This window comes from Phyllobates terribilis, unplaced genomic scaffold, assembly GCF_046119375.1.
Source record: "Phyllobates terribilis strain yellow unplaced genomic scaffold, ASM4611937v1 Scaffold_5__5_contigs__length_657084704, whole genome shotgun sequence".
NCBI classification, from domain to species: Eukaryota; Metazoa; Chordata; class Amphibia; order Anura; family Dendrobatidae; genus Phyllobates; species Phyllobates terribilis.
The window spans coordinates 499,260,955-499,277,854 of record NW_027362765.1 but is presented as its reverse complement, the minus strand read 5'-3'; the positions used below and the strand labels follow the sequence as shown (position 1 = coordinate 499,277,854).

General features: G+C 46.7%; 1 protein-coding gene across 2 annotated transcripts in view; it reads right to left on the bottom strand.

Moving 5' to 3' along the window:
* TBC1D12 (TBC1 domain family member 12) overlaps positions 1–14,828 on the bottom strand; it is a 185,633-nt gene extending 170,805 nt beyond the window's left edge. The window contains exon 1 of one of the 2 annotated variants that reach the window (XM_073685566.1): positions 14,100–14,828. In XM_073685566.1, the coding sequence (XP_073541667.1) occupies positions 14,100–14,590 (491 nt within the window). In that variant the 5' untranslated portion in view covers positions 14,591–14,828. The remainder of the gene's footprint in view (positions 1–14,099) is intronic. The other variant, XM_073685562.1, reaches the window with a different exon arrangement.
* Positions 14,829–16,900: the final 2,072 nt, after the last annotated feature.

Here is a 16,900-nt window from a genome sequence, read left to right as displayed (position 1 = left end):
AGACAGTGATCATACCACCCAGGCCAATGCTGTCAATCACCAGTTAGGAAGGAGGGAAATGTAAATCCAGTGGACAGAACAATGAATTAAATAGCAGCGTTCTACATTACAAGCAGAGTGGATGGGATTTATAGAAATCCCATGCCCACTGTGCTTCTATTTGACCCTGCATAAATTCACCTGTGGTGTGGGTTTACGAGCTGCAGCATGTCAAATACTGTTGCGGAGACGCCAGCCTCCGTATCCGAAACGTCCACAATAGAATGTATCGGATGCGGTAAATCCACACTGTTCACTGAACACATGCGGATTTAACTGCGTGATTAGAACTCAGCGTTTTGGACGCAGTGAATATACGCTATTTCCTGATCGTGGGCACATAGCCTAAAGGGAATCTGTCAGCTGACACATGCTGCCCAAACCACGGGCAGCATGTATCAGCCACTGGCAGTTGTATCCCAGCCAAGTATGTTTGTCTCTAAAACGCACCAGCTACATACTTTTGATAGCTGCTGGGGACCCAGACAGGCCACTGACTAGTCGTACAGGCGAGTGCCAAGCGGCTTCTCCACGCCGACTGACAATGACGGACAAGTGGGTGGGGCAAAGCCGCCGGCGACCCACTCATAACTAGTCAATAGCGAGACTGGGTCCCCAGCAGTAATAAAAGGTATGTCTTTCTCTGAAATGCTGCAGAGTTTCAGAGACAAACATACCTATCTTGGATACGACAGTCAATGGCTGATCTATGCTGCCCATGGTTTGGGCACAGTTGCAGACAGGTCCCCTTTAAAGGCCGTCTGCAGCTCTTAAACCGTATAAAATAAGCACATGTGAAATAGGCCTAATGCTGCAGCAAAGAATAAAACGCTTTTTTAAATCAGCCACATGGCAATGAAAGGTAACAGCCCAGTGATCCAGTGATGGACTTCTTTGCTTTTTGCACAAAAGATGAATCATTCTGCAAATTTACAGGAGTCTGTAAGAAGTTAAGATTCTTACTTCCATTTTACAGTTACATTTTGGTGCAAATAGTTTTCAGTGATTTAAAGAGATTATGTATTATTACTTGTTTTTGGCTTTTGCAAACAAATATTCAGAGGGGAATCCCAAAAGGTAATATTTTTTTCTCCAGGAGAAACTTAATCATGAAACACTTGGGAAATACTGTCCTAAATAGAGAATTGAAGTATTAGACAATACACAGGGGTGGACAAATAGCGTAGAGCTCTAGTATGAACTAGTGTTTTGTTATTTTGTTTAAATCTAAAAAGGAAAAAAAGTTCTACAGCTGCAAAGTTCCAGAAAACAAAGGAAAACACTAGTAGGCGAAGGACTGACTGACCAGAGGTTTCTCCGGATGGATTAACGGGGATCAGAAAGGCTGGATTTCAAATGGTCTGATCCTATTATTTCTCCCATTATACAGGTCGCCAAAGGTGTCTTGAAGCAGCTGGTCTCAAAGACTCCACAGAAACACGGAATAGCCAGTGGCATTAAGACCGCACGGCCATCACCTTTCTGATGTCTGAAGTCAGCATCTGTTCTGAAGAATATTACCCCCACCCAATGACTGATATCCAAAAAAACAAAATACTAACTTGGTTGTGAAATAGTTAAGAAGTGCTATGAGGGGTTCTGCACTACTAGTCACAGCTGGTGCTGTCTTCACTTCTGCTTTCCCTCCAGGGGTTTTCCAGGCTGTGATCAGAACCAGCACAACATATTACACATTTCTAGTGGCAGAAAACCTCTGCGCCTGCAACAAAAAGGTCTGAGATGCCAGGCTTCATCTGTCATGATCAACGTACTAGAATTCACATGAAGTCCCCTACATTGTTCAGAGCTATACTGTACCATCAGTGTACACTGGTATCATGGTGGTATTATATTCTGGGCATTCTGTGCAGCTAATAATCTAAGAAATTATAATCTACAACCAATATCACTATGCCTTGTGCCGCAACAGAAATCAGACAGGAATCACAGGGCCCGCAGTGTGCCACCATACAGCTTTCTGTACGTTCCTGCCTTAGGCATGAGGCCTGTGGTGAAGCTGAGCAAAGGGTACGAACAGCAACTCTGTCTGCCAGAAGTACTTCCATCTCCTGCATACCCCACTCACACCTGGACATCGGGAGGGGGTCCAGCCGTTGGTCTATACCCCACCCAGCAAGCATCATGCACATCTTATTACTTCTTACAGTGCAAACCCTCCACCACCAGGAGATGGGGCAAATGAGCACTTGAATTTGGGGGAATACGAAGGTCTTCGGCTCACTCACCCGCCTCCTATATATGGGCTATGGCTGCACAGAGCAGCCACAAAGTAGGACCCTACCTGAAGGGTCCCACCATGTAAGCAATAATTAGGAGTAAAAAAAAGGCACGGGGATACAACAGACACTGTATTAAGCATGATAATATTTCACCATGGTACCATCATAATGTTTTGGACCTCCACCACCCTTTCCTTAAAATATAAAATAATCAAAATACAGAGTCAGCCATAACGCTCTCTAAGTGCATATTATTACATGGATCTGAATTGTAAGGGGCAATAATCATCTGTAGATCACATCACATGTCCGGATTTTAGTCAGTATTCTGCATTATTATTTGTAAAAAAAAAAAAAGCCCACCAAATCAAAGCGTGGGGAGAATAAAACGTAACCTTTACTTTATCTACTTAGCACTGATATCCTAACTACACTTAGACAAAGAGCACATACAATACAATGATACCAGGGTACTCATCAGGAATGTCTTTGCTAGGGCCATCTGTTAGACAATACCCGTAAGATGACACTCAATGTCATCGCATGTATCGGGCATTCTCCGTATGTTTAGCGGCATTGTATCAGCCACGATACATGCAGCCACAGCTACCCGAGCATGCCGGCTCCTCTATCCAAACACGAGCACGCTCGCTCATCCCTAATAATTATATAGGAGCAGATCAGCAAAAATCTGTGTCTGGAGCACACCACAGCGCATATCACAGCCATTAGTTAGTGACATTTGTCCCTGGGTGACACAGAGGAGTGGGGCTCTGCTTGTGGGGGTCAACAGTTGGTTCCAAGCCACAGAAGTTACTGCATGGAAAATTTACACTGAATATAATAAAAAGTCTTCACATCCCTGCTAAAATGGCAGATTTTTGTTATGTAAAAAAAAAAAATCATACCAAGAAGAATCATTTCAGAACTTTCTCCACCTTTAATGTCACCCACGTTATGAACAAATCTAGTAAAAAAACAAATCTTTTTGGGTGGATAAAGAAAAATAAAGAACTTAAATAATGTGGTTGCATAAATAGGCACACCCTTAACCTAATACTGAGGTCCTCTTTGAATTTAGGAGAGCATTTGGTCTTTTTGGGTAGGGGGTCTATCAGCATGGCACATCTAGAATTGCATTGTTTGCCCACGCTTCCTTACAGTAGAGCTTCAAATCTGTCATCTCCTGAGCACAGCGCCCTCTTCAGGCCACCCAGATTTTCAAATGGGATTCAGCTTTGGCTGGGCCATTGCAAGGTCTTGATCTTCTTCTGGTGAATCTGTTCTTTAATTGACTTGGAGATATGCTTAGAGTGATTTGCTTGCTGAAAAGTTAAATTTCTCTTCGTCTTAAGCTTTTAAGCAGAGGCCTGAAGGCTTTGAAGCTAAATTGACTGATATTTGGAACTGGTCATAATTCCATCCCACCTTGACTTTGCACCAAATATAAACCTTTTGGAATTATGGGCAAAAAGTTTGGTCTTGGTCTCATCAGACCATAACAAGTTTTCCCACATGCTGTTGGCAGACATGATGTAGATTTTAGCGAAACATTCCAGGCTTGGATGTTTTTCGAAGGCCACGGCCCCACTATCAGTATTTGCTCAGTATTCGGTCAGTATTTTTTCTCAGGAGTGGGAGCCAAAACCAGGTGAGAAACAATCAGAGAAAAGGTAGAATAGAAACAAGTCACCAATTCTGCATTTATCACCCACTCCTGGTTTTGGCTCCCACTCCAGAGAAAAAATACTGACCGAATACTGATAGTGGGGCCGTGGCCTAAAGTAAAGGCTTCTGTATTGCCACCCTAACTCACAGGTCAAACATATAGTGGCATGTAAAAGTTTGGGCATCCCTGGTAAAAATTACTGTTATTGTAAACAGTTAAGCAAGTTGAAGATGAAATGATCTCTAAGGGGCCTAAACTTAAAGATGACACATTTCCTTTGTATTTTAGGCAAAATATATATATATATATTTTTTCATCTTTTATATTTTCAAAATTACAAAAAGGAAAATAGGCTGATGTAAAAGTTTGGGCACCCTTGGATATTTATTGCTCAGATAACTTTGACCAATGTTTCAGACCTTAATTAGCCTGTTAGGGTTACGGCTTGTTCACTATCATCATTAGGAAAGGCCAGGTGATGCAATTTTCCCAGCTTTAAAAAAAACCCAGCCTCCTCTGACCTTGTGCCAAAAACAGCAGCCATGGGTTCTTCTAAGCAGCTGCCTAGCACTCTAAAAATGAAAATGGTGGAGGTCCACAAAGCAGGAGAATGCTATAAGAAGATAGAAGAGCATTTTCAAGTTGCCCTTTCCTCAGTTCAAAATGTAATTAAGAAACGGCAGTTACAAGGAACAGTGGAGGTCAAGATACGGTCGGGAAGACCAAGCAAAATTTCAGTGAGAGCAGCTAATAGGATTGCTAGAGAGGGAAATCAGAAACCCCGCTTGACTGCAAAAGACCTTTAGAAAGATTTAGACTCTGGAGTTGTGGTATATTGTTCTACTGTTCAGAGACACCTGCACAAATATGGCCTTCACGGAAGAGTTACCAGAAGAAAACCTCTTCTGTGTCCTCACCATAGCATTCAGTGTCAGAGGTATGCAAAAGAACATCTAAACAAGGCTGAAGCATTTCGGGAGTAAGTCCTGTGGACCAATGAGGTTAAAATCGAATTCTTTGGCCACAACGATCAAAAAGTATGTGGGGAGAAAAAAGGGCACAAAATTTCAGGAAAAGAACATCTCGCCACCCATTAAGCATGAGGGTGGATCAATCATGCTTTGGGGTTATGTTGCAGCCAATGGCACGGGGAAGATTTCACGGGTAGCGGGAAGAATGGATTCAATGAATTTTTAGCAAATTCTTTATGCAAACATAACACCATCGGTAAAAAAAAAGCTGAAGTTGAAAAGAGGATGGCTTCTACAAATGGATAACATCAAAATCCACAATAGATTACCTCAAAAGGCGCACACTGAAGGTTTTACAATGGCCCTCACAGTCCCCTGATCTTAACATCACTGAGAACCTGTGGCTAGACCTCAAAATAGCAGTGCATGCAAGACGACCCAGGAATCTCACAGAACTAGAAGAATTTTCCAAGGAAGATTGGATGAAAATCCCTCAAACATGAATTGAGAGACTCTTGGCTGGCTACAAAAACCATTTACAAGCTGTGGATACTTGCAAAAGGGGTCGCTACTAGGTACTAACCATGCAGGGTGCCCAAACGCTTGCATCAGCCAATTTTCCTTTTTGTAATTTTAAAAATGCAAAAAAAATTACAATATTTTGTTTGCCTAAAATACAAAAGGAAATATATAATCGTTTTAACGTTAGCCCTTTTAGAGATCATTTCATCTTCGACTTGCTTAACTATTCACAATAACAGTAATTTTGAACAGGGGTGCCCAAACTTTTACATGCCGTTGTATAAAGAATACAGGAGATTGTTGTCACACGCAGTACACAACCAGTCCTTGCCATAAATTCATGCAGCTCCTTTAATGTTGCTGTAGGCCTCTTTTCAGGCTCATGGATTAATTTTCTTTATGTCTTTTCATTAATTATTGTGAGAGGTCCAGTTCTAGATAATGTCACTTGTGCCAAATTAAAGCCACTTCTTGATGACGTCTTTACAGTGTTCCATGATATATCTAATTCTTTGTAAAAAAAATTGTACCTTTCTCCTAATTGATAACTTTCAACATTGAGATGCCTTTGCTGTGTTGTAAACTGTTTATGGACCATAATATGTTGTAAAATGCAACTAAGAAAATGTCAGGAAAATCCTACTAGCACAGCTAAACTTTATACGGGTTTAATAAAATCACTGTAAATGATGGCAGCTATGCACAGACTACTATTTAACATAGGTTTACATGTAATTGGCTAATTCTCAACACAAACACATCCCCAATTATAAGTGGGTGTTCACACTTATGCAACCACATTATTTTAACGCTCAAAATTATTTCAATGGACTTTTACAGATTATGGGTTTCATTAAAGGTGGAAAAAAAATCAGACATGACGCCTCTTGAAAAAGCTCACGCGAAACGCGCGTCGAGGCCTCCTTGTACTATAGGCACCTACCCTCTTGTGGTCCCTGCACCACCTGTGACATTATTTCTTGGGGTAAGCGATTACTGTTCTATGCATGCTATGTATGTTGGAAGCTAATATAGAGTATGAGACTGTGTTGTTATTATCCCAATTTTATCTATGTCACAACTATTTAAACACCTTACCCCTTACTATTCCTATGTATCCTTATGTTCCATTCCTCTCCTATTGTTTGGTTTGATGTCAGGAGGATCTAGGGACGTTCATTTGTAGCCCTATGTGATTGGTATATGTCTTCACATTTTTGGGCTGGAGACTAAATGGGGTTTTGTTGATCCGCATGTCTGCACTTTATACTATGTATTTATCTATATGATATTTTAATGATTTATAAATAAAGTTATTTTTATGCCAGCACACTCGTTTCTTCTTCAGTTTCTTTATGATTCTTCTTGGCATGATTTTTTTAACATGACAAAACCTAGTATTTCAGCTGGGGTGTGCAGACTTTTTAAATCCACCGTATAACCAAAGTGTGTATGTATGTGTGTGTGTAATATATTATATATATATATATATATATATATATATATATATATTAGTACAGACCAAAAGTTTGGACACACCTTCACATTTAAAGATTTTTCTGTATTTTCATGACTATGAAAATTGTACATTCACACTGAAGGCATCAAAACTATGAATTAACACACGTGGAATTATATACTTAACAAAAAAGTGTGAAACAACTGAAAATATGTCTTATATTCTAGGTTCTTCAAAGTAGCCACCTTTTGCTTTGATGACTGCTTTGCACACTCTTGGCATTCTCTTGATGAGCTTCAAGAGGTAGTCACCGGAAATGGTCTTCCAACAATCTTGAAGGAGTTCCCAGAGATGCTTAGCACTTGTTGGCCCTTTTGCCTTCACTCTGCGGTCCAGCTCACCCCAAACCATCTCGATTGGGTTCAGGTCTGGTGACTGTGGAGGCCAGGTCATCTGGCGTAGCACCCCATCACTCTCCTTCTTGGTCAAATAGCCCTTACACACCGTGGATGTGTGTTTGGGGTCATTGTCCTGTTGAAAAATAAATGATGGTCCAACTAAACGCAAACCGGATGGAATAGCATGCCGCTGCAAGACGCTGTGGTAGCCATGCTGGTTCAGTATGCCTTCAATTTTGAAAAAATCCCCAACAGTGTCACAAGCAAAGCACCCCCACACCATCACACCTCCTCCTCCATGCTTCACGGTGGGAACCAGGCATGTAGAGTCCATCCGTTCACCTTTTCTGGATCGCACAAAGACACGGTGGTTGGAACCAAAGATCTCAAATTTGGACTCATCAGACCAAAGCATAGATTTCCACTAGTCTAATGTCCATTTCTTGCGTTCTTTAGCCCAAACAAGTCTCTTCTGCTTGTCGCCTGTCCTAAGCAGTGGTTTCCTAGCAGCTATTTTACCATGAAGGCCTGCTGCACAAAGTCTCCTCTTAACAGTTGTTGTAGAGATGTGTCTGCTGCTAGAACTCTGTGTGGCATTGACCTGGTCTCTAATCTGAGCTGCTGTTAACCTGCGATTTCTGAGGCTGGTGACTCGGATAAACTTCTCCTCAGAGGCAGAGGTGACTCTTGGTCTTCCTTTCCTGGGGCAGTCCTCATGTGAGCCAGTTTCTTTGTAGCGCTTGATGGTTTTTGCAACTGCACTTGGGGACACTTTCAAAGTTTGCCCAATTTTTAAGACTGACTGAATTTCATTTCTTAAAGCAATGATGGCCACTCATTTTTCTTTACTTAGAATTTGTATTATGGCAAGAAAAAAGCAGCTAACAGTCTATTCAGTGGGACTATCAGCTGTGTATCCACCAGACTTCTGCACAACACAACTGATGGTCCCAACCTCATTTATAAGGCAAGAAATCCCACTTATTAAACCTGACAGGGCACACCTGTGAAGTGAAAACCATTTCCGGTAACTACCTCTTGAAGCTCATCAAGAGAATGCCAAGAGTGTGCAAAGCAGTCATCAAAGCAAAAGGTGGCTACTTTGAAGAACCTAGAATATAAGACATATTTTCAGTTGTTTCACACTTTTTTGTTAAGTATATAATTCCACATGTGTTAATGTACAATTTTCATAGTCATGAAAATACAGAAAAATCTTTAAATGAGAAGGTGTGTCCAAACTTTTGGTCTGTAATGTATATCTATGTATATACACTGCTCAAAAAAATAAAGGTAACACTTAAACAACAGAATATAACTCCAAGTGAATCAAACTTCTGTGAAATCAAACTGTCCACTTAGGAAGCAACACTGATTGACAATCAATTTCACATGCTGTTGTGAAAATGGAATAGACAATAGATGGAAATTATTGGCAATTATCAAGACACCCTCAATAAAGGAGTGGTTCTGCAGGTGGGGGCCACAGACCACATCTCAGTACCAATGCTTACTGGCTGATGTTTTGGTCACTTTTGAATGTTGGTTGTGCTTTCACACTCGTGGTAGCATGAGACGGACTCTACAACCCACAGAAGTTGCTCAGGTAGTGCAGCTCATCCTGGATGGCACATCAATGCGAGCTGTGGCAAGAAGGTTTGCTGTGTCTGTCAGCGTAGTGTCCAGAGGCTGGAGGCGCTACCAGGAGACAGGCCAGTACACCAGGAGACGTGGAGGGGGCGTAGGAGGGCAACAACCCAGCAGCAGGACCGCTACCTCCGCCTTTGTGCAAGGAGGAACAGGAGGAGCACTGCCAGAGCCCTGCAAAATGACCTCCAGCACGTCACAAATGTGCATGTGTCTGCATAAATGGTTAGAGACCGACTCTATGAGGGTGGTATGAGGGCCCAACGTCCACAGATGGGGGTTGTGCTCACAGCCCAACACCGTGCAGGACGCTTGGCTTTTGCCACAGAAGACCAGGATTGGCAAAGTCGCACAGCCCTCCATGTGCTCGGCAGAGGTAGGCTGACTGCCATTAGGTACCGAGATGAGATCCTCAGACCCCTTGTGAGACCATATGCTGGTGCGGTTGGCCCTGGGTTCCTCCTAATGCAGGACAATGCCAGACCTCATGTGGCTGGAGTGTGTCAGCAGTTCCTGCAAGATGAAGGCATTGAAGCTATGGACTGGCTCGCCCGTTCCCCAGACCTGAATCCGATTGAGCACATCTGGGACATCATGTCTCGCTCCATCCACCAACGTCACGTTGCACCACAGACTGTCCAGGAGTTGGCGGATGCTTTAGTCCAGGTCTGGGAGATCACACAGGAGACCATCCGCAACCTCATCAGGAGCATGCCCAAGCGTTGTAGGGAGGTCATACAGGCACGTGGAGGCCACACACAATACTGAGCCTCATTTTGACTTGTTTTAAGGACATTACATTAAAGTTGGATCAGCCTGTAGTGTGTTTTTCCACTTTAATTTTGGGGGTGACTCCAAATCCAGGCCTCCATTGGTTAAGAAATTTGATTTCCATTGATGATTTTTGTGTGATTTTGTTGTCAGCACATTCAACTTTGTACAGAACAAAGTATTCAATGAGAATATTTCATTCATTCAAATCTAGGATGTGTTATTTGAGTGTTCCCTTTATTTTTTGAGCAGTGTATGTATATTATATATATATATATATATATATATATATATATATATATATATATATATATATATATATATATATATATATATATATATAGTACAGACCAAAAGTTTGGACACACCTTCTCATTTAAAGATTTTTCTGTATTTTCATGACTATGAAAATTGTACATTCACACTGAAGGCATCAAAACTATGAATTACCACATGTGGAATTATATAGTTAACAAAAAAGTGTGAAACAACTGAAAATATGTCTTATATTCTAGGTTCTTCAAAGTAGCCACCTTTTGCTTTGATGACTGCTTTGCACACTCTTGGCATTCTCTTGATGAGCTTCAAGAGGTAGTCACTGGTAATGGTTTACACTTCACAGGTGTGCCCTGTCAGGTTTAATAAGTGGGATTTCTTGCCTTATAAATGGGGTTGGGACCATCAGCTGTGTTGTGCAGAAGTCTGGTGGATACACAGCTGATAGTCCTACTGAATAGACTGTTAGAATTTGCATTATGGCAAGAAAAAAGCAGCTAAGTAAAGAAAAACGAGTGGCCATCATTGCTTTAAGAAATGAAGGTCAGTCAGTCCGAAAAATTGGGAAAACTTTGAAAGTGTCCCCAAGTGCAGTTGCAAAAACCATCAAGCGCTACAAAGAAACTGGCTCATATGAGGACCGCCCCAGGAAAGGAAGACCAAGAGTCACCTCTGCTTCTGAGGATAAGTTTATCCAAGTCACCAGCCTCAGAAATCGCAGGTTAACAGCAGCTCAGATTAGAGACCAGGTCAATGCCACACAGAGTTCTAGCAGCAGACACATCTCTACAACAACTGTTAAGAGGAGACTGTGCAGCAGGCCTTCATGGTAAAATAGCTGCTAGGAAACCACTGCTAAGGACAGGCAACAAGCAGAAGAGACTTGTTTGGGCTAAAGAACACAAGGAATGGACATTAGACCAGTGGAAATCTGTGCTTTGGTCTGATGAGTCCAAATTTGAGATCTTTGGTTCCAACCACCGTGTCTTTGTGCGATCCAGAAAAGGTGAACGTATGGACTCTACATGCCTGGTTCCCACCGTGAAGCATGGAGGAGGAGGTGTGATAGTGTGGGGGTCCTTTGCTGGTGACACTGTTGGGGATTTATTCAAAATTGAAGGCATACTGAACCAGCATGGCTACCACAGCATCTTGCAGCGGCATGCTATTCCATGCGGTTTGCGTTTAGTTGGACCATCATTTATTTTTCAACAGGACAATGACCCCAAACACACCTCCAGGCTGTGTAAGGGCTATTTGACCAAGAAGGAGAGTGATGGGGTGCTACGCCAGATGACCTGGCCTCCACAGTCACCAGACCTGAACCCAATCGAGATGGTTTGGGGTGAGCTGGACCGCAGAGTGAAGGCAAAAGGGCCAACAAGTGCTAAACATCTCTGGGAACTCCTTCAAGATTGTTGGAAAACCACTTCCGGTGACTACCTCTTGAAGCTCATCAAGAGAATGCCAAGAGTGTGCAACGCAGTCATCAAAGCAAAAGGTGGCTACTTTGAAGAACCTAGAATATAAGACATATTTTCAGTTGTTTCACACTTTTTTGTTAAGTATATAATTCCACGTGTGTTAATTCATAGTTTTGATGCCTTCAGTGTGAATGTACAATTTTCAAAGTCATGAAAATACAGAAAAATCTTTAAATGGGAAGGTGTGTCCAAACTTTTGGTCTGTACTGTATATATATATATATATATATATATATATATATATACACACACACACATACTGTATATACACCCTAGAGTGAATATGATGGGCCTCAGTAACACAACGTAAATATCCATGCAGGAAGCCCACGTAAAAAAGGACATAAGAACATTGTACATGGGGGAGCAGGTCAGAAGGACACAGGGCGCAGTGTGACCTGGTACCGTCAGTCACCTGCAGAGGTGTTGTGTGTGCACAGTGCCAGTATAGCCTCTGAAAAAACAACTGACAGCTAAGGACTAAAAGTGGAAGGAGGTTTCCCCTGGAAAACCACTTAAAGGGCCCCTGTCAGCACAGGATGACAGAACAAACTAAGTAGAGGAGCTCACTGCACCATGGCGGGGCCAGTCATTTATACACACCTTCCCACCTTCTTGTTTTCCATCTACTTCTCCCCCACCTCACCCTTCTTCTTTGAATGACAGCTCTGGCGTTATCAAACCAGAGAAGGGCAGAGATAGATGGAAAATAAATAGGTGGGAAGGTGCACTTAAATGTTTGGCCACGACAAGGGAGCACTGAGCACCTGTACTTGGTTTGATCAGTCATTCTGTACTAACGGATTTCCTTTAAAAGGGAATTGTCACCGAGGTTTTGCTACCTCATCTGTGATTAACATGATGTAGGGGCAGAGACCCCGATTCCAGCGATGTATCACTTAGTTTTCAGGCTGCAGCAGAATCACAGCTTTTCTGCTGCACATCTAGCAGAGCTCTGAATGTGGACATCTGTATAACCCCCACACCACTGATTGGCAGCTTCCTGTATATACTCTGCATTGACAGAAAGCTGCTAATCAGTGGTGGGGGCAGGTTACACAGAGCTCATTGATATGGAGGACTACAAGGCATGAGGCAACTAGTCCTGTAATAATAATCTTCTGCTGATAAAAACACTTATTGTACTAAAATAACACAGAGCCCAGCAAGTGACACGTAGCTGGAATCAGGGTCTCTGATCCTACACTATGCTGCTCTCAGATTAGATAGTAAAAACCTACTGACAGATTCCCTTTAAAGGGGTATATCACCAATCCATGTAGGTAATAAATATCTGATCACTGCCGGTCACAATCCCTCTCTCTATGTGGCTGGCGTGTGGTGGTCACCACTACCTGGATACAGTCGGAAGACCCAAAGACTGTGAATAGAGAGGAAGCTATCAAGTGCAACCAGGCCAGTCCATTCACTGCCCAACATGGTAATCAGGACCCCAATCCATGTGATTGCTGGGGCTCAGACTGATTAATGTCTGCAGTCCACACTGGAGTCACCCAGCTTTCCCACACTCCTCAGATGCTGAGGTGACTACAAGAAGGTGACACAACGGAGATCATCACCCAGCTTTCCTACAGTCCTCAAATACTGGGGGACAACCAGAGGGCACAGCAGAGGCTGTCACCCAGCTTTCCCAGACCACTCACATACTGGGGTGACAACCAGTCAGCCAGAGAACAGTAGAGGTTGTAACCCAGCTTTCCTACAGTCCTCACATACTGGGGTGACAACCAGTCAGGGGGCACAGTGGAGGTGGTCACCCAGCTTTCCTACCTGCTCACATACTGGGGTGACGACCAGTCAGGGGGCACAGTGGAGGTTGTCACTCAGCTTTCCCACAGTCCTCACATACTGGGGTGACGACCAGTCAGGGGGCACAGTGGAGGTTGTCACTCAGCTTTCCCACAGTCCTCACATACTGGGGTGACGACCAGTCGGGGGCACAGCGGAAGTTGTCACTCAGTTCTCCTACAGTCCTCACATACTGGGGTGACAATCAGTCGGGGGCACAGCGGAAGTTGTCACTCAGCTCTCCTACAGTCCTCACATACTGGGGTGACAATCAGTCAGGGGCACAGCAGAGGTTGTCACTCAGCTTTCCTACGTGCTCACATACTGGGGTGACAACCAGTCGGGGCACAGCGGAGGGTGTCACTTAGCTTTCCTACAGTCCTCACAGCGGAGGTTGTCACTCAGCTTTCCTACAGTCCTCACAGCGGAGGTTGTCACTCAGCTTTCCAACAATCCTCACATACTGGGGTGACAACAAGTCAGGGGGCACAGCGGAGGTTGTCACTCAGCTTTCCTACAGTCCTCACATACTGGGGTGACAACCAGTCAGGGGGCACAGCGGTGGTTGTCAGTTTTCCTACAGGCCTCACATACTGGGGTGACAACCAGTCAGGGGGCACAGCGGAGGTTGTCACTCAGCTTTCCTACAGTCCTCACATACTGGGGTGACAACCAGTCAGGGGGCACAGCGAAGGTTGACACCCAGCTTTCCCACAGTCCTGCTGCCAGGTGACAAGCCCTCCTGGTCCCCCATGACGTCACAGCCAGCAGCCGTCCCCGCCGTTACCATGGTGACGGGAGGGCAGCGCCTCACCTGGTGAAGAAGTCGGTGATGCCCATCCTCCAGGGCCGGTCTCCATCCTGCTCCTCGGGACCCGGGCCGCCCCCCTCGGCGAGGCTCAGGCCGTCCGCTAGGTGGTCGGGGGCGCTCTGTCTCCGGCTGACCTCGTACGTATTCCGGGAGCTCAGAGTCACGTCCAGGAAACGGAACCGATCAGCCTCGGCGGAGACGAAGTAACCGGCCACCGTGTGAGCGCTGAGCGGGGACGAGTCTGAGCTGGACGGGCTGAGCGGCGGGGTGCTGGGGGCCGGGGCGGAGCAGCACTGCCGGTGACAGGCGCAGCCCCCGCTCACCCCGCCGTTCGGCAGCTTGGCCCCGCCGGGCAGGTAGCCCAGGTCCCCGTTGGTCAGCCTCATGCCCGGAGCGCTGATGTACGGCCCGGTCTCCTCCTCCTCCTCCGCTTCTTCCCCCTCCTCGGTCACGTTCTCCCCGCAGCGACCGCCGGCATCCTCCGGCCCAACCATTTGCCGCTCGCCCCGCCACCTTCAGCCACGGCCTACAGGAAATGCTTGTGACGGGCCGGCCCCCGGGAGCGCTGCAGGGGCCGCCGCTGCCTCGTCCCGGTGTAGAGCTCCGTGGTGGTGGGCGGCCACCGGCTGCTTCACAAGTACATCCCCAGCAGCCCTGGGGTCTGAGAGGAACGTCCCTGCTGCGCAATGTCGTCACGTGACGCGTAAACACGGAAGTCCTTGGATTCCCCGGCCCCGGTGCACTGTGGGAGTTGTAGTTTGTCGCAGTGAGACTGGCGGTCCTGCTCTGTGGTCACTCTGTTTTGTGTCGCTGTGAGACTGGCGGTCCTGCTCTGTGGTCACTCCGTCTTGTGTCGCTGGGAGACTGGCGGTCCTGCTCTGTGGTCACTCCGTCTTGTGTCGCTGTTAGACTGGCGGTCCTGCTCTGTGGTCACTCTGTTTTGTGTCGCTGTGAGACTGGCGGTCCTGCTCTGTGGTCACTCCGTCTTGTGTCGCTGGGAGACTGGCGGTCCTGCTCTGTGGTCACTCCGTCTTGTGTCGCTGGGAGACTGGCGGTCCTGCTCTGTGGTCACTCCGTCTTGTGTCGCTGTTAGACTGGCGGTCCTGCTCTGTGGTCACTCCGTCTTGTGTCGCTGGGAGACTGGCGGTCCTGCTCTGTGGTCACTCCGTCTTGTGTCGCTGTTAGACTGGCGGTCCTGCTCTGTGGTCACTCCGTCTTGTGTGGCTGTGAGACTGGCGGTCCTGCTCTGTGGTCACTCCATCTTGTGTCGCTGGGAGACTGGCGGTCCTGCTCTGTGGTCACTCCGTCTTGTGTCGCTGGGAGACTGGCGGTCCTGCTCTGTGGTCACTCCGTCTTGTGTCGCTGGGAGACTGGCGGTCCTGCTCTGTGGTCACTCCGTCTTGTGTGTCTGGGAGACTGTCGGTCCTGCTCTGTGGTCACTCCGTCTTGTGTGGCTGTGAGACTGGCGGTCCTGCTCTGTGGTCACTCCGTCTTGTGTCGCTGTTAGACTGGCGGTCCTGCTCTGTGGTCACTCCGTCTTGTGTCGCTGGGAGACTGGCGGTCCTGCTCTGTGGTCACTCCGTCTTGTGTCGCTGTTAGACTGGCGGTCCTGCTCTGTGGTCACTCTGTTTTGTGTCGCTGGGAGACTGGCGGTCCTGCTCTGTGGTCATTCCGTCTTGTGTTGCCGTGAGACTGGCGGTCCTGCTCTGTGGTCACTCCGTCTTGTGTGGCTGGGAGACTGGCGGTCCTGCTCTGTGGTCACTCCGTCTTGTGTCGCTGGGAGACTGGCGGTCCTGCTCTGTGGTCACTCCGTCTTGTGTCGCTGTTAGACTGGCGGTCCTGCTCTGTGGTCACTCCGTCTTGTGTGTCTGGGAGACTGTCGGTCCTGCTCTGTGGTCACTCCGTCTTGTGTGGCTGTGAGACTGGCGGTCCTGCTCTGTGGTCACTCCATCTTGTGTCGCTGGGAGACTGGCGGTCCTGCTCTGTGGTCACTCCGTCTTGTGTCGCTGGGAGACTGGCGGTCCTGCTCTGTGGTCACTCCGTCTTGTGTCGCTGGGAGACTGGCGGTCCTGCTCTGTGGTCACTCCGTCTTGTGTGTCTGGGAGACTGTCGGTCCTGCTCTGTGGTCACTCCGTCTTGTGTGGCTGTGAGACTGGCGGTCCTGCTCTGTGGTCACTCTGTTTTGTGTCGCAGTGAGACTGGCGGTCCTGCTCTGTGGTCACTCTGTCTTGTGTCGCTGGGAGACTGGCGGTCCTGCTCTGTGGTCATTCCGTCTTGTGTCGCCGTGAGACTGGCGGTCCTGCTCTGTGGTCATTCCGTCTTGTGTCGCCGTGAGACTGGCGGTCCTGCTCTGTGGTCACTCCGTCTTGTGTCGCTGGGAGACTGGCGGTCCTGCTCTGTGGTCACTCCTTGTCTTGCTGTGAGACTGGCGGTCCTGCTCTGTGGTCACTCTGTCTTGTGTCGGTGTGAGACTGTCGGTCCTGCTCTGTGGTCACTCCGTCTTGTGTGGCTGGGAGACTGGCGGTCCTGCTCTGTGGTCACTCCGTCTTGTGTCGCTGTGAGACTGGCGGTCCTGCTCTGTGGTCACTCCGTCTTGTCTTGCTGTGAGACTGGCGGTCCTGCTCTGTGGTCACTCTGTCTTGTGTCGGTGTGAGACTGGCGGTCCTGCTCTGTGGTCACTCCGTCTTGTGTGGCTGGGAGACTGGCGGTCCTGCTCTGTGGTCACTCCGTCTTGTGTCGCTGGGAGACTGGCGGTCCTGCTCTGTGGTCACTCCGTCTTGTGTCGCTGGGAGACTGGCGGTCCT